This window comes from Balearica regulorum, chromosome 1 (genome assembly GCF_011004875.1).
Source record: "Balearica regulorum gibbericeps isolate bBalReg1 chromosome 1, bBalReg1.pri, whole genome shotgun sequence".
In the NCBI taxonomy this organism is placed as follows: domain Eukaryota; kingdom Metazoa; phylum Chordata; class Aves; order Gruiformes; family Gruidae; genus Balearica; species Balearica regulorum.
This window is the reverse complement of record NC_046184.1, coordinates 207039886-207057958: the sequence shown is the minus strand read 5'-3', so window position 1 is coordinate 207057958 and position 18073 is coordinate 207039886. Positions and strand designations below refer to the sequence as shown.

At 44.4% G+C, this 18073-nt stretch overlaps 1 protein-coding gene across 1 annotated transcript in view; it reads left to right on the top strand.

Annotated features, from left to right (window-relative positions):
• The window catches only part of HEPHL1 (hephaestin like 1), a 35501-nt gene extending 18747 nt beyond the window's left edge, over positions 1–16754 (top strand). The window contains exons 9-20 of the mRNA XM_010304201.2: positions 874–1085; positions 2130–2280; positions 3425–3637; positions 5773–5986; positions 7610–7749; positions 8579–8719; positions 11873–11979; positions 12430–12652; positions 13378–13517; positions 14130–14289; positions 16392–16472; positions 16552–16754. Coding sequence (XP_010302503.2) covers positions 874–1085; positions 2130–2280; positions 3425–3637; positions 5773–5986; positions 7610–7749; positions 8579–8719; positions 11873–11979; positions 12430–12652; positions 13378–13517; positions 14130–14289; positions 16392–16472; positions 16552–16754 — 1985 coding nt within the window. The remainder of the gene's footprint in view (positions 1–873; positions 1086–2129; positions 2281–3424; positions 3638–5772; positions 5987–7609; positions 7750–8578; positions 8720–11872; positions 11980–12429; positions 12653–13377; positions 13518–14129; positions 14290–16391; positions 16473–16551) is intronic.
• Positions 16755–18073: the final 1319 nt, after the last annotated feature.

The following is an 18073-nucleotide window of genomic DNA, read 5'->3' as shown; positions in this document are numbered from 1 at the left end:
TATTAGATTGGTGCAGTTTGCTGCTGCCAGACACATCTGACCATGCTAAGAAATTCCAGTCATTGGATACCTAAGCGTTAAACAAAATTTTTGATTTGATCTTCCTCATAGCAAAGACCAGAAAGGTTACCTCGCACTTTTTTTTTCTACAAAGAGTGCAGGGATGACCCCTTTTCCCAACTTTCCTTTCAAGTCCCTTTTGTAACTCCTGAGTGGATACCAACACTTTTTTACAGTGGCTAAATTACACGAGTGGTGTTACAGCCACCCAGTGCACGGCAGCAGACAAAGGCCCAAATCCTTTAACAGTAGCTTCCAAAAAAGTAATAGCAACCGCCCTCTGGAGACTCTGACAGAGGTTCCTGTGCATTGCTACAAAATCAAAAAGAAACAATTACCAGGATCAGATTTGTTTTGAATTTCCAAAGAGCCACAGCTGCAGCTCCGCTCGCTGACGTAATTGTTTTGTTGATGCTTAATGAAAAGCCCAAGTCTGTGTTCATGCCGCCGATGAATCTCACCATAGGGCAGGTAAGCTACAAACATTAGAGGAAGCCATTTAAGCACAAGGATGAGCTCTGCATGTCTTGTCTGATTGAATCCCGATAATCCAGATAGCGTCAGAAGGTGTCTGCATGAAGCAGCTAAACTTGTTCTGCAGGTAATGGGCTTGGTTGTCCCCATGGCACAGGACTCCAGTGAGATGCCCCCATGGCATAACTGCCCAGACTATGGGATAGTGCTCGAGCTGTGGCTGCAAGGGGGAGTTTGTCCACAGAAATCAGCCGCCATGTTTGACTCCATGCTAACGCTTATGTTCAGGAAGACAAAACCTTCCCATAACTTTGATGCTTGTCATTTTTACCTCTGCAGGCTATCTGAAGCCAGGAGCCCATGTTAAGCCAGGAGAAACCTTCACATACAAATGGAGGGTGCCTGAAAATGGAGGTCCAACAGAGAGCGACCCCCCATGCCTGACCTATCTGTACTACTCAGCCACTGATGCCATCAAGGACACCAACTCCGGCCTTGTGGGTCCTTTGCTGGTCTGTCGGAAGAACACACTGAATCACGACGGGACGCAGGTGCTCAATGTAGACATACGCTTGTCCCTGCCAGCAGGGTCGTGCAATGGAGGAGGGGTTCCCATACGGGCCAGTTATTTGCCCAGTTCCCAGCTCAGTTTTAAGAGATTAAACAAATGTCATTCCTCAGCGTAAAAGCTGACCTAAGAGGATGGTTAGGAAGATGAAACTGTCATTCCCCAGTATTCTGGCTCATCCCTAGGTTTTCCATCTTTTCCGTGCACTTATTAGCAATGAATGCATCTTTCCATCCTAAGTAATTGTGGTTTAACCCCAGCTGGCAGCTCAGCACCATGCAGCCACTCACTCACTCTCCCCATGGTGGGATGGGGGAGAGAATCAGAAGAGTGAAAGTGAGAAAACTCATGGGCTGAGACAAAGACAGTTTAATAGGTAAAGCAAAAGCCATGCACACAAGCAAAGAAAGACAAGGAATTCATTCACCACTTCCCATGGGCAGGCAGGTGTTCAGCCATCTCCAGGAAAGCAGGGCTCCATCTCGTGTAATGGTGACTTGGGAAGACAAACACCATCACTCTGAACATACCCCCCCTTCCTTCTTCTTCCCCCAGCTTTATATGCTGAGCATGACATCATACGGTATGGAATAACCCTTTGGTCAATTGGGGTCAGCTGTCCCAGCTGTGTCCCCTCCCAACTCCTTGTGCACCCTCAGCCTACTCGCTGGTGGGGTGGGGTGAGAAGCAGAAAAGGCCTTGGCTCTGTGTAAGCACTGCTCAGCAGTAACTAAAGCGTCGTTGTGTCATCAATACTGTTTCCAGCACAAATCCAAAACATAGCCCTGTACTACCTACTATGAAGAAAATTAACTCTATCCCAGCCAAAACCAGCACAGTTGTCAACGGTCACTTTATTTATCCTTTTGGCTGATGGAAGAGTACCAATCCCTGTCTCTAGAAGGATGTAGTAAGAAGGCAGCTGCAATTTTGGGGGGAAAGAAAGCTTTGTTAAAAAAAAAAAAAATACTTGGTTGATTCTGCACAAATTTTGTTTTTAATGTCTTGGGTTCCCTCTTGGCTACAGAAAGGAATAGACAGAGAATTTTACCTCCTCTTTTCAATTTTCGATGAGAATGACAGCTGGTATCTGAACAAGAATATTGAAGCATTTACTGGAGACCCTTCAAAAGTAGATGAAAATGATGCAGATTTCAAGGAATCCAACAAAATGCATGGTATGAAATATCTAATACATGTTAACGATACCTTTTCTTCAATCATATTAGGAAGATGAGTTGGCAGATTTTATCATTGTTCATAGCTGACTGCAGTGGACTGGAGTGCATATAGAAACCTCAGTCATTAGCAATGGATGCATCTACCTACCAACTACACCTGGAGAAAGGGAACGGAGCGTAGCTTTTAGATACAATACTTGGGTCTACAAAAAGGCATAATGCCGGAGTCTGCACCAACTGCAGAGAAGGCCGATGTTCACTGGTGATTTAAATTTCACTGCTGGCCTTGACACTGACCCAGACAATGAAGGTCCACCCACTCTGCTCTGCCAGCTCCCACCTCCAGCAGAGAGGCAAAGGCTAGGGGAATGGCCAATAATATTTTAAAACATCACTTCTGGATGTAAGTATCTGACTTCAGCATGGACTTCCTCCGAGTTGCTCCTGACATGACAGACGTGAGCAAATCACATAACCTCTCTTTGCTTTAGTTTTCTGAAGAGCATTGAGAATATATATTGTTAGAGAACCTTGGGGTTTTCTGCACCCATCTATTTTATTCTTCTGTTATGAGGTGGTATCTCATAATAAAGTTTTGTTCTACTGTAATATCTTTCAGCCAGTGATCACAGAGAGCACTTGAGAATTAGGGAGTTTACCCTCATAACACCCTTGTGAAAGAAAGAGATACATTTTGGAAGTAAAAGTGGAAATCAAAGGTTAAAATCACATAAAAAGTCTCCATCAGAACTGACCTTATAACTTGGACTCTTCATGGCCCTCTCCATGGCCTTAATGAGCTGATTACACATTCGCCAGGCTGAAAGGAGGTACCTAATTTATACACTTAATTGGTGTCTGTGAGACACCCTGAAAAGCTTGCAGGAGAAGTGCTACATCACTGCAAAGTGCTATTACAAGATTTTACAGGCTAAAAAACCAGGTAGAAGCTCAGAGTTTACAGGAATAGCATTTAGGCATTAATTTGGTGTCATCCAGCGCTACCTTTACTTCACAAAATGCCTCTTAACCAGCGTCGTGACTTGCTGCGTTGCAAGTCTCTTGCCGGGGAGGTGGCAGGAGGCTCTGTGATGAGTTTCCACCAACCTGCTGCCAACCGGGCTCTGTCCTTCTCTTCCAGCTGTCAACGGCTACTTGTTTGGTAACCTGCCAGGGCTGGCCATGTGCAAGGACGACAAGGTCTCCTGGCACCTCATCGGGCTGGGCAGTCACTATGACATGCATGGGGTTCATTTTCAAGGAAACACCATCGACCTGAGAGGGACGACGAGGGACGGGCTGGCCTTGTTTCCTCATTTATCAGGGACGGCGCTGATGCAGCCAGACCGCGTGGGTACGTTCCTGAGCTTATCTTGGTGGTATGGCACATGCAGAAATCAAGCAGCCAGAATAACAGTTGGTGAGATGCTCTGCTCTGCACAAGGGAGCCTGGAAGTGCAGGCACCACAGGGACCAGGTGTAGCTGATAATTCAGGCTGGGCTACTTTCCTGGCAAGGTGCTGTAAATCAAATATGTATGTGCACCAAAGAGCAGCAGCTTTGGTGACCTTGGATAGGCAGAGCAGCAGGCAGACAGATAGCTAACGGGATGCTCACAGAGTTCCATAATTCTCAAAACAGGATTTTTTAGCAAAGATAATATTTACTACTATGCAGATAGTCACAATCATTTAAGGTATTTTAGGACTTCAATAATATTTAGTCTTTAGGACTTTCTTCAGAAGCATATACATAAAAGATACTTTTAATGCTCCTGTGTAATCCAGTGATACATTCTTCAAACTCAGAGAGGGTGAATTGTTTGTTGGAGACACCAGATAAGCCTCATACCAACGAGTGCGATGTTACTTTTCTTTACATTGGTGCAACCCTGTTTAAATCAATGGAGTCATCAGAGTTGCACAAGGCTGTGACAAAGGCCATCCTTGGCTGGAGCATCGGATAGAAATATCTCTTGGCCTTGTGTGCATGCCAGGTTAGACCTCTGGCGCTGGTGTCTATAAGACAGCAGATTCTTTTTTATGCATATCCCATATATTTCCACCATCTGTGATGAAACTGCACTGCAGGAGCCACACTAAACAATATATTCTAGGAGATTATTAATATCTGCCAGCTAACCTTCTACTGGCAATAAGGGAAATTGAATGAATTATCAGATCTTTACAATTGCCAAAGCCTATAATTTTCCTTAACTGTATGTTATTTAACCTTTTTCATCACTTTTGCCCTAGAAGCACAAGGAATGGACTGAGATCTAGTCTGGACAGAGCTATGCTTCTAATTTTGATTTCATCATTGACTCACAAAGCAGCTGTGAAAGTGCTTTCCTCCTTCACAAGAGTTCTAGCAGGTGGAGCTATGCAAGACTACGCTGCGGTCAGCTTCTGCTTGTGTAAATGGGAAGGAGAGTACAAATGTTAGAATCACAGACAAGTGAAAAGATGTTCCCACTGTCACTGCAGTCTTTGACCATCAGATCTACAGAAAAGCTGGTCCATGGTGGTTTGGCATTTCACGGAGGAAGAGCAAAGGGTCAAAGATTTGCAGCTTTAACTCAGTTGTTTTTATACCATATAGGTGCATGTAAACAAATAGTTGTAAGCAGCATCTTCCGTTTTCTTAGAGGCATTCTTGTATAACGGGTCTGTATCTGTGTTGCAAAGTCTCTAGGAGATCTCCGTTAGCCTGATTGTTCTGGGCAACTGCAGGGGCTCAGTGGAGAGTCTCATGCACCCAAGGCTGGCACAGCGGCTCTGTGCTCAGGGACAAGGAAACAGCATCGCTGAAACACACACCCTGTTTCTCTATGCCTTTGTTGGTGTCTGCAATGCACACTCCTCCTACGTCTTCTCGTGCTTCCCGTAGGCACGTCTGCAGCATGGGCAGCACTGGCGAAGCCTTACTGGCAGACATCTAATCAATTGCTTTTCAGAGCTTCCTTGGCTAAGCTAATCTAACTCAAATAGTTAGAAGAAATTTATGGAGATTTTTGAGTGAAGATAGAGCAGGCCAGTCTTTCTGAAGGAGCAAAAAGTTACTTGCTGACTTATGGATCTCCATTTGTGTCTGCATTCACATTTGGCTTTTAGTTGAAGAATCTATTGTAATGTAGGAGTTACAGGTCACAACCCTGCAGTGTCTTATGTGCATGTTTAGTCTTGTGTGTGAATGTCAGCCTGAAACCTCATCCTTTTACGTCTTGGGACCAGAGAGCATGTGGTGACTAAAGGAGGTGACTGGTGCATATCCATTTTATCAACTAGTTTCTCCTTCAGACCCCTTAGTTTTTCAAAGCCAGTGGACTCTCAGTGATATAAGCATTCCCTTGCTTGGCTTTCCATCCAGCATCACGGAGCAGGTTTGTTTCAGGACGGATCAAAGATGTACAAGGCACAGGACCTAATTTGCCAAGCTGCTTTTTAAAGTTTTTTAAATCGCCTAAATCTCATGCGTTTTCCTTTCCAGGCACATTCAAAGTGGTTTGCAGGACTTTTGATCACTTTGTTGGTGGGATGAAACATCTCTACGAGGTCAGCAGCTGCCGTAATACCACCCGAGCCCAGCAGCAGCACGGAGCCATGAGGCTCTACTACATCGCTGCGGAGGAGGTGGAGTGGGACTATGCCTCAAATAAGAGCGCAGCACCGAAGATTTACAACATCAGCAGCAATGAGGAAAGGTACCCAAAGCAAAAAACACTTGCGGGCATGGGGCACGCTCATGGTGGAGGGGGAACTTTGAAGCATCCTTTTGTGAAGCCAGCCTCATACTTTTTAGGAGGCACTCTTTCCCGAACAATAGAAGGGAAAACGTATTCATAAAGTGAACAACAAGTTCATAGGCAGCATTGTCAAATGTTTTAGTCTCAGAGTGTCTTGCAGTGCTGTTGAACCCAAGAAGGCTTCCAAGTCCCTAAACGAAGTGTGTGTTCCAGCCCTGGCTGAACCCTATAATGATGCCCCCCAACCCCCTCCTCTCCATTCCTCACTCTCCCCAGTCTCCCCATCCCAGTGCTCTGGTTTTCATAGAGAAGAAACCCAGGTACCTGTCCCAGACATGAGCCCCTGCAAGCAGTGCAGATGCATTAGGGAGGTTCTGAGCCCGCTTCCCTGCAGTGTGGTAGCCCCTGCACCCCCTGGGAAAGGCAGAACTCAGTAACAGCTGCAAGTGAATCACGTCTACACTGCACTGTGCTAAGGAATAAAAAGCATGTGCAGAAGATATGCATTCCAGATCATATTGCACAGGGAGGTCTCTGCGACCACTTTGGTGAAAACAAAAAGGAACGAGGAATATATTTCACAGAAACCTTAGAACAGTGGCAGGGAAACTGAACCCTGTAAAGTGGAAGAGTATGGTGGAGTTGGTAGAAAATATACCTGAAGAGTCATAGGTGATGAAGCATGTTTAAAGAACATATTAACTCCAGTATTGTCAAAGGCTGCTGTTGCACAAACAGTATGTTACTACAGTAAGCAGTGTTCCCGGGGCATTTTTTGCTTTTATTTAGTAAGTTGTGAGCCAACCTCGCAACGCCCCTGCCAGGGGCACCTTGGAGATGAGCTGCCAGGAAACAGAGCTGCTTTCACAAGAGGGTGAAGGCTCTCCTCCGCAGCTGGTGGTGAGTGTCCTCTGCCGGCGACTCAGCCCGCTGGAGCAGCAACAACAAACTATGGGTCACTGCGCAAACCTGGAGGGCACAAAAAAGCATCTTCTGCCAGGTGCAGAAGGGAAAATACATTTCTGACTTTATCTTCATTCTGAGAAAGCATCCAGTCCTGCACAGTACGTAGCAGCAGGGGGGACAGGGTAAAGCAGCTCCCTCTTATCTCAGATGATGGCGTTTGCCTTTGCAAGGTTAGGCTTCAGTTATCATCTTCCTGTGGCTGACTAATAGCCAAGATAGTGAAAGCAGCCATCTTGATAAGAGAGGTTTGCAGGGATAGGCAGTATCTTTTATTGGTGCGGAGGATGCAGCTGGAGAGACTGGCCAAATCCACTCTTAAGCTTGAACTTTATCTCTGCTCTGACAGCTCTGGTGAAGGACTTGTATTCCCAAAAGTTTGTGGTGAGTGCAACATATCCTCAGATTTACCTATTTGAAGATGGTGTGCATTTAGTGAGGATTATCACTGTTATTATGTGCTGTTTAAAATCTCTCGCAGCACCCAGGGCTTCAATCAATCAGCAAACTGGACCAAACCATATATTCTTATCACATCTGCTGTGAATAACGCAACAGTCACTAGCCTTTAGATATGTAAGGTTTAGTGCTTTTAATTTTTGCCTTTTTATTTTGCAGCTATGGGCATGTTTTCCTGAGCCAAGCAGAAGATCAGATCGGTTCAAAATACAAGAAGGTGGTTTACAGGGAGTACACGAATGGCAACTTCACACAGCGCAAAGTGAGGACAGAGGAGGAGGAACACTTGGAAATCCTGGGCAAGTGGCTCTCACGGCTCACAGACCGAGCCTGAGAGGATTCCTTTCCAAAAACTAAGAGGTTTTCAAGCTTTGTTAACATGGAAAACAAGGAACACTGATGCCTGTTGTAGTGATTTTACACTCAATTTGTCCAATGGCTGAGTTTAAAGATGCTTTCCAAATTAGAGAATTCATTCTCAGACATGAATAAGGAGTTTCTTAAGATGTATTAACAGGGAGGATGCCAAAATAGCAATTCCAGGATTCACCTTAACTTCAGAACATGTAACGTGGGGGGGCCTCTTGTAGACAGATTAAGTCAGTATTAAGGGCTGGATTTGTATCTGGAATTGGGCAAGACAAAATTTTATGCATGTCATAAAATAATCATCAGCTCATGTTTTTTATGGGGTGAGAAGTAGGCAACAACTGGTCATAAAGTAGTCAGCACTCTCTAGGAATATATTTGACATTTCCTTTCTTGCAGTACAAAAGTAAAAAAAAAAAAAACACCCTTAAAAAAATAAATAATCTGTTACCAGCTTAAGAAATAAAATTTTGAAAAATACAAAAACCATCCACAAGAGTTTTCCTTAAAAACAATCTGTGCAAAGACCTGTCTCCAGAGTGAACAATTCTTCTCATTGACTGAAAAGAAAAAGGATTATTTTTTTATATATGGAGGTTTTCATCAGCTGAGATAACAAACTGATTTTGATGGCTTTGCTGAAAGAATAGCCTGAGGGTTTTGAGAAAGACCTTGGCTCCTCTCCTGGGCCAAGCTACTGAAAATTTGTTAAATTCAGAAAAGCAGCATTAATCACTGGCATCTTCTGTTTTAATTTAGGGCCGCTACTCCACGCAGAGGTTGGTGACTCTGTACTGATCGTATTTAAGAACAAAGCCAGCAGGCCTTATTCAGTAAGTGCACATGGTATAGAAGAAGTGGGTTGTGAAGAACAACCTGAGACACCAATTACCCTCCCCGGTAAGGCTCTTCTGGTTTTTTTGGGGTTTTTTTTTTTGCTTTGAGCTACAAAGGCCATATATAAAAGCATTTTAACACATGGATGCTAATCCCTCTTTCAAGCTTGCACATACCTATGTGTTCTCCCAGGCATAACACGCTCAATGTTTATTCAGATACGATTCTGTGTTGTTATACATGTAGGTTCTTGATCAAGTGAGCATGTTCAGGCAGAAAATGAACCTTTGTTCCTACCAGGGGTAGAAACAGGAATGTAATATCACTGGACAACCTCCAAAAAAAGCAGAAGCAGGCCCACAACCATGGCAAGAGAAGTGTAAGCCAGTGCTGCATTTGCTCCAGACTGACACTCTAACAACGTTTCAAAAACTGAGAAACTCATCGGTAGAGTTGCAGTTGGCAATGTTATCTCTGCCTCTCTCTTAATCTGCACAGAATTGCCATTTGCATTCAGAGCTGATGCATAACATGCAAAATGTTACTGTCACGTGATTTAAAAGTCTTTGAAGATGTGTACCAACTATGCCTCAGTTTCTAGTGAGGAAAATAGTGGAAAATAGTTCTCACAGCATCGAAATCTTTCAGATAGAAAAATACCTGTTAAAATTTTTGTACTTCAATTTTTATCTTGGGTTTTATATTCTAGTAGTAAGCCAAACTCAAACACGGGGTTATAGTCATTCCAAAATGTAAATACTTTTTTTTTTTCATCACTCATGCAATTTTTTCCACTGTATTTGTGAGCTTCAGTGTGAAACTAAATGAAAAGAAATTCTGATGTATTAACCCTCTCTGGAAGCTGAAATCTCTTTCTTGTAGGTAGCTGTATCGATACAGTACAATTGCACACAAATTCATGGCCAAATGTAAGCCAGTATCTGCCTTGCTGGAGTTTGATGAAGGAATAACTGTGGTTAATATATGAAGGAAAAAAAAGGACCTGATTTATATGATTCTCTTGTTTTGTTATTTGCCCCGTGATGTTGTCAAAGCTGTTTCGTTGACAGTCGAGGTGTAACACTGGTAACACTACTGCCATGTCTCCTGTGTCCACATGGGAGCAGGCTTGGGATGAGTTAGACAAGGGAAGGTGTCTGCGTTTGACAGTAAGCCAAAGGAAGGCACTCTTCAGCAAAATCTAAGGACAGACTTTTCCTTAGAACTTTGGAAGCAGCAGTTAACAGGGAAAACTAGTCCCTCAAAACAAGAATAATTGCTGGGCACTTCAGTCCCCATCACCATCATCTTGAAATCCTTGCTGTCTGTCTTCCTAGGCCAGGCCGGACTGCTCACCCCGAGCTCCCCAGGGCCCATCTAGCTCTACTAAATCCTGAACCAGTCATCAGCCAGATCTATGTCCTGCTAAACTGTGCTCCTGAGAGCACTGCCAGCTCCTGAAGAGACTGTGGGTGGTATGATAAAGAGGTGCAGAGAGCAGATCCGTAGCAGCCCAAGAGAAAACAGCTCAGCTGCCACAGCTTTGTCCTCTCTCTGTCCATTCCCCCATTTACTCAGCAGCAAAAAGGGAGAAAACATCCATTTTCCTCTTATCAGTCTTTTCAGGGGTTATGCTTTATTTGCACTTCAAAGATAGGTCTTTGATGTCATCTGAAGTGTCTCAGATTTTAAGTAGTGTGGAGATTTTTCCATCTACAGCCTCTAAACATCCTGAAGTGAGGAGTGAAAAGCAAGGAAGCGGTGAAGGACCATGGCCAGGCTCTCTTCTCACATCACACTCTCTAAACCGGAGTAATGACATGTAGGTTAGATACAGGTGGATGACAAACCCTTCCCTGGTGTATGTCTCCATGGCATAAATGCCTCCGAGACTGAGGGGTTTCTTGTTCGTGTTTTCTGTCCTATTAGTGTAGTGCTGTGTCTTGAAAGCCTTTCTGATCTCTGCCGAAGTGCATAAACCCATGCTGTAATGAACAGAAGGTGCTTGTCCTGTAAGATTAAACAGTATTGCAACATATATGTGAGACTCATCTCATACCATATAATATTTGAGAATTACCATTTCTTTTTTTGTAGTTATTGCTGTAAAATAAAACCCACTATTGCACGATCCATCAAAAGGGTGTAGTGGCTCAGTGACACAAAACTAGGCTCAGTCACTTCACAACCATTTAAGTTTGAAAACTCTCCTTTGCCCTGATGCCCACAGCTGTTGGGTTGTGGCTGTACTAAGACCATGGTCAAGAGTTCTGTGATTTCTTTGTCTTCCCCTAACTCGTAGCGTCCCCAGCTGTTCTTGGCTTTGGTCACCCTGGAAGACTTTTGGGCCAGAGACTGCCTGGTTCAACATTTCTTTACCACTTAAAAGGGCAAGGTGATGACCACATCTTGGTGTCCTACCCTTCCTTGCAGTACCAGCAAAAAAACAAAGCAGGGAGACACAGTACTGGCAGTTCATTGGAACATAGACATGTTTGTATTCAGCATAGAGAACTGATCCTCACCCAAACAGATCATTTTCCCATCAGATTGGTGGTTTTTTATAAAATCTGAGGTCAGGGAATCTCTCCTCAGGGAGGATGTGGCAGAGGTGATGGCTTTTGTGAAGGGACAGGGGTTCTCCAGTAACTGCTGAGGAGAAGGGGCTTAGCTGGAAGAGGGAAGGACTCCCTTGTTGCTCCCAGTCAGCAGGTCGGTACGTACTCAGCTCTCCTGTCCTGGCCCAGAGCTGATACACTGCTGCAGCACCATCTGCAAGATGCCAGGGGCAACTGCCACGTCTCTGTCCCCTTTTCAACTGAGAAAGTCCAGGAAATATTTTCTGGAGCTTGGCTCCTGTTGCCTTCAACCGACCTTAAGCATCTGCATCCGAGATCATTGATCTGCTGCAGGTTTTGCCCACGGAGAAAGATGAAAAGTCCTATGTCCAAACTTCCCTCTGGGGGATGCCACTGTTGCCAGCATTATTTGCAGACCTCCTTTTCTGGGGGCTATCTGCCTTTGTTTACACCACTGGAACCTCACTGACATCCTAGAAGGCAGAATCATGTCCACATCCCATTGCTGCTGCATTCTTACACAGATAGTTTCGATACAGATCATTTTTTGATGAGGAGGGTAGCAGATCTCAATTACATACTATTCAAAGCCTCTAGTACACAGCTGCTTGTGGTAAAATTATTCTCTCTGTTTCAGGGGAAATAAACACCTACAGGTGGAACGTCCCAGAACGATCTGGCCCTGGTAAAACTGATCCAAACTGTATCACTTGGGTTTATTATTCAACCGTGAATTTTGTAAAGGTAACCAAGAAATGGTCATTAAAGATTACATTGCTCTGGATAAAACATCCTGCCTTGCATGATGTTTCTGGAAGTATCCTGCTTCTCATTTGTGCGAGGACCACAGGCTAGAGGAATGATTTACAGAGCTAGATGCTTTGTCATCTTTGATACCAGTTGCACATGCCTGGGTAATTTAATCTACTGACATTCCTGGGGATACACCATGGTAATGTGATTCCCTCCTTAAAGAATGGTTGAAGGGATTTTTGGGTGAAGGCAGAACATTGCTTTGGTACATTAACACAGGGACATGTAGAGAAAGATCTCTCTAATCAGTCAGAGTCATGATTTTTTCTCATTTGTTAGGAAAATGGAATTTCATCTTTATTTAATCTGTAGTTAATCTGTATCTATTTCATAAACGAATGAACTAGAAAATTTGTAATTCATATACTTATTTTATTTTAGGACACATACAGCGGTCTGATTGGGCCTCTCGTAGTTTGCAGAAAAGGAATTCTGGATGAAAGAGGTCTAAGGAAAGATATTGATCGTGAATTTACCCTTCTGTTTATGGTGTTCGATGAAAATGAATCCTGGTATTTGAAAGAAAATATTGAAACATACCTTCATAAGAATCCTGATGATTTTAATTCCACTGAGAACTTTGTAGAAGGCAACAGCATGCATGGTATGTAGGACTCTGTGGCAGCAGCCAGGAGAACAGAGGTTTATTTTTCACAGCCATTTTCAGAAGACATTGGACTTAGCCTGCAATTACCCAACCACGTGACAACTCCATAAGCTGCAACTCTGGAAACAAAAAAAATTTCATGAGGCACAGCCAAGATATTTTTCTAACAAGATAGTTTACTCTTATACTCATGGGAAGAGGTTGCCCTGCCAGACTTCCTTGTAATTGGGGAGCTGCATTCCTTGCAGGCTTGTTTAGTAGGAGCGTAAGGCTGACATTTTAAAATCGTGGCTGTAGTAGCAGCCAGCCCAGGAGCCGGGCAGAATAGACTGGATGGGGGCAAGAACAGCCCTGGCAAAGCAAACTTCTCTTTCTACAGATGGTACCTATTTTAGGCAACAACTCTATTCCCTCTTTTTCCATGTAGCTTCTCAGCATAATTCCTGTTGTTCAGGAGTTTGATCTCAGCCAGTAGGAAACCTACCTGATGCTTTTCAAGACAGAAAAATGGTTGTTGCTGTGCAGTTAGATGATTTGGAAACTGAAACAAAAACATGACTGTCTCCCTGCAACGGCAGTGGTGACTATGGAGAGTCCTTGCCCCTCTCTGCCTGGGCACCCCTTCTCCCTGGAGAGAAAGTGCAAAAGTTGCCTGAAGTGGAGGTTATCATCACCTGCACCGTGGCCAGTTATTAATCAGTCTTATTTTGTCATTCTTCCAGCAATCAATGGGAAGATTTATAACAGTCTCCTGGGTCTAACGATGAATGAAGGTGATAGGACAAACTGGTATTTGATAGGAATGGGCAATGAAGTCGATATACACACAGTTCACTTCCATGCACAGACCTTCATATTTAAGGTTGGTAAAATTAATCAAAGTAAAACCTTTATAGTGCAATGGGAAATTTCTGAATAAAAGTCTGTGTTCTAGCCTCATTTTACAGCTTGGGCATGGAGCGAGCCCTGGGCTGATGCTGAGGTCAGTGGGAGTTTTGCATGTGAGGGAAATAATACAAAATTAATGAGATCCTTGCAAAGCTTCTACCACTCTGAACCTGTTATGAAACATGAATGAATATCACTATGAGAGGACATGATTAGGTAGGTTAAAATATATATTTACCTATGGGTATACGGAAGATACAGGGAGGAAATCAGACCTGCTTACAGTATGGTTTTGTGTTGTGATATCTTGACACTGGCAGGACTATCTAAAAAATCTGTCTTTCAAAGAAATGCCAATGCTCAACCAGCATTTGAAGTCCTCGGGAGTGTCCTGTTGTTAATTAATTAATTGATTAAATGAGGGGTGTCCACAGACCTCGGTTTCCCTGGATGAGGCATACTAGAAACATATAAGAAGAAGCATTTGATCTGCCTTAAGGACCTGAAAGTCTAACTGGAATATTTCAGTGCCCTTGGGAGATTTTTGAGGCAAGACTCTTACGATGCTGGTTTTCCCTTGCCACAGACAGATAAGGACCACAGAGGAGATGTGTATGACCTTTTTCCTGGGACCTTCCAGACAATTGAACTCGTAGCAGAAAACCCTGGAACATGGCTTCTGCACTGCCATGTAGCCGATCACATCCATGCTGGCATGGAGACGACCTACACCATCAATAAATCAGGTGCAGTATCAGAAACATGTTAGAATCATAGAATCATAGAATGGTTTGGGTTGGAAGGGACCACAAAGATCATCTAGTTCCAACCCCCCCGCCATGGGCAGGGACACCCTCCACTAGACCACGTTGCCCAAAGCCCCATCCAGCCTGGCCTTGAACACTTCCAGGGATGGGGCATCCACAGCTTCTCTGGGCAGCCTGTTCCAGTGCCTCACCACCCTCACAGTCAAGAATTTCTTTCTAACGTCTAATCTAAATCCACCCTCCTTCAGCTTAAACCCATTACCCCTTGTCCTGTCACTGCACTCCCTGATAAACAGTCCTCACCAGCTTTCCTGTAGGCCCCTTCAGAAACTGGAAGGCCACAATTAAATCTCCCTGGAGCCTTCTTTTCTCCAGGCTGAACAACCCCAACTGTCTCAGCCTGTCCTCATAGGAGAGGTGCTCCAGCCCTCTCATCAGCTTCGTGGCCTCCTCTGGACTCTCTCCAACAGCTCCATGTCTCTCCTGTACTGCGGCCCCCAGAGCTGGACGCAGTACTCCAGGTGGGGTCTCACGAGAGCAGAGTAGAGGGGCAGGATCACCTCCCTCGACCTGCTGGTCACGCCTCTTGTGATGCAGCCCAGGACACGGTTGGCTTTCTGGGCTGCAAGCACACACTGTCGGCTCATGTTGAGCTTCTCATCAATCAATACCCCCAAGTCCTTCTCCTCAGGGCTGCAGGGCTCCTCAGGGCTGTTCTAGGACTTAGAGGTGGTATTGCAGCAGATTGGATGGAAGGCAGGAAGAAAAGGGCTAATGTCAACACCGCACCCTACACGCTGGTGGGAAGCACTTGTAAATTACTGCAATGGCCAGTTAGCATCATCTAGGGACAGGACAAACACCCCTAATGACATAGCAAGGACAGTAAACTTTGCTGCACTCCACAATTTTAAAACAGTTGGTGCTTCACAAAAGCCCCTCCAAGACAGTGACAGCCTGTGGACCATTAGTCATCTGCAGGTGGTGCACAAAAGATCTGCAAAGCTGTTTTTCAGCCTTGCTGCTATGTGGTGTGTGGCATGGTCCGCAGACTAGCATGGGGCTGGGTCCTCCCTGCAATCACTGTTGACTCACGAGGCTATTCGAGCTCTTTCCTGCACAGGCAGAGACCAGCTGAGATAGATTAATAGATAGATAGATACATAGATAGATAGATAGATAGACAGATAGAAAGAAGATGCTCCAGGAAAATTATTGTTCACCCTGTCCAAGAAATAGGCGATCCTTTGGCTAAGATAAGTTGGTAAACTTTTTGGGCGGTGCTGGTCCCTTCCACCACTTCTGAGTAAAGCCAGAAGTGCTTTGTGATCCTCTCCACAAAACAATTTCACTAAACATCTGGATCCAGCTTTTCCTGCCCCAGTCTCCACTGTGTTTGCTACACTCCTCCGCAGGGGCTGCAACAGCACCAGCAGGCACACCTTGTGCATGTAACCCTGTAGCAGCAGGATGACAAATATAATGCCAAACATAGCCAAAATACTTCTTCCTTGGACAAGATGAATTTATTTTATACCACATATTTGTTCAGGCTGTGAAACTTCAAATGAACAAGCAAATGCAGAACTGAATCATAGAATCATAGAATGGTTAGGGTTGGAAGGGACCACAAAGATCATCTAGTTCCAACACCCCCCTGCCATGGGCAGGGACACCCTCCACTAGACCACGTTGCCCAAAGCCCCATCCAACCTGGCCTTGAACACTTCCAGGGATGGGGCATCCACAACCTCTCTGGGCAACCTGTTCCAGTGCCTCACCACCCTCATCATGAAAAATTTCTTCCTTATGTCCAATCTAAATCTACCCACTTTCAGTTTAAAACTGTTACCCCTCGTCCTATCACTGCCGTAAGTAGTGAAGTAACAGATGCCTATAGAGAAGGGGGATGTTGCCCATGGAGTTGCCCAGAGCAATAGCTGTGCTATCATCTAATCATGATTTCTGTTCAGATCAACAAGGTAGAAGGAAATAAATAAAATTAAGGCTACTTTTCCAGAAGACAAAAAAGTGTTTATTAAGGTTTTCAACTTAACTATGGTTTCTCTCTCTCCTCACAGAGCGGGAAGGTCCTTCAGAAGGAGGACTGACAACTGGAGCATACGATACAACTACTGCAAAAAACAGGACCACTGCAAAGGGTAAGGATTTCTTAAAATGTCATTTAAAACTCTTCAGAATAACGCATAGATTTCTCATGAACTGCTTCTCTTTTAACAGACTATGACAGCAAAGAGGGCAATTTTTTTGGCAAAACTTTGAGTCCTGGAGAGGCCAGCCTGTTACTCGCAGCCTTTTTTTTCATTGGACTTGTTCTGCTGTCAACAGTATTAACCTTCTTCTGCCTCGTCACCCGCCAGGGAAGCAGGATCCATTACACAGCTCTGCATGACAAAAGTGCACTTCTAACAGATTCCCTGTGAATCCCTGCTTTTAGCATCATCCACAGAGCCGCACTGGGTTTTATGACATGCTGCTAATAAAACTGGAGCAAGACGTATGCTGATAGTCCTGAGGCCCGTAGCCAGCGCTCACAAGAGTGAACACGAGCTGTAGGGTTCAGCTCTGAGAGCCACGTACCACCCATCACCGTTTCCACTCCTCCGGAGCTCAGCTGAGCTTTGCCCAAGATCAAATTTGGCAGCCGAGCAGTGCAGCACACCTCTCGGCATCCACACTGGCTGCAAAGGATTTATCCACGGGAGTAAGGAGCCGGCAGCATGGCACCCATGCGCTCTGTGCAGAAACATGGGGTTCACACTAGGGAATAAAAACCACCAGGGACTGTTTCAAGCGTGCCGGCTTCTGAAGGAGCAGGTGTCAATGAGGAAGTCCCCGCGGTTTCCCAAAGTCTGGTGCAACGAATTAACTGACATTTAAGCGATTCTCCTTTTTTTTTGCCCTGTTAAATGAGGAAACTGTGCACTAGGGACAGATTTTTAAAGGTATTTAGGCACCTACCAATATATTTTAGCACCTGATGGAGTTCAGCAGTGCCCCTGCTGTCAGTTTCTAACCGCTTTTGTTAACCCTTTTAAAAATCTAGCCCTGAGCAACCTCTGAGAAAGTTAGTTCGCTTTGTAATTGCTGCTCATTGTGGTCCTGATTCTGTACCTCTTCTTTGCACCGAGTAGCACCCCACTCCCCACCTGTAATGAAGCCATCAGGAGGCTGATCTCTGCGCTCGGCGAGGAAGACAGGCAGAATCAGGCCACGTTTAGTGATACTTGAATGTTTAGAGCTCATTTTTAATTAAATAGTGCTCACTCTTGCCTGCTCACGTCAGGTACAGCTCTTGCAGAGGAACTCCAGAACAAACATGTCTGTGAAACTGTTTATCCAAATTTGGTTTTGAATGTAAATTCAAGTTGCTGGTTTTGTTGGTTTTTGGGGTTTTTTTTCATTTTATTTGTTCCATTTCTGTATCTTGAAGTATGTTCAAATGTAGGAAACTTTACTGCTCATCACTTTTATTGTAGCTTAATGGTGTCCTGGATTGATGTCCAGTTAACCAATGTGTTGAAGTTCCTTGGATGTTTCTCAGTTACTTCTTGATTCTTTGTTTTCCCCAGAAGTTTAAGAGCACACACGTGAGGTAGAACTGCAGGACTGAGCCCAAGTAAGAGTTACACCATAGCAATAAACACAGACTTCTTCTCTAAATCTTCCCTTTGAGCTGACAAAACCAAATACTCTAACGCCTTTCATCTCTCTGTTTTGTAAACATTAAAATTGAGATCTG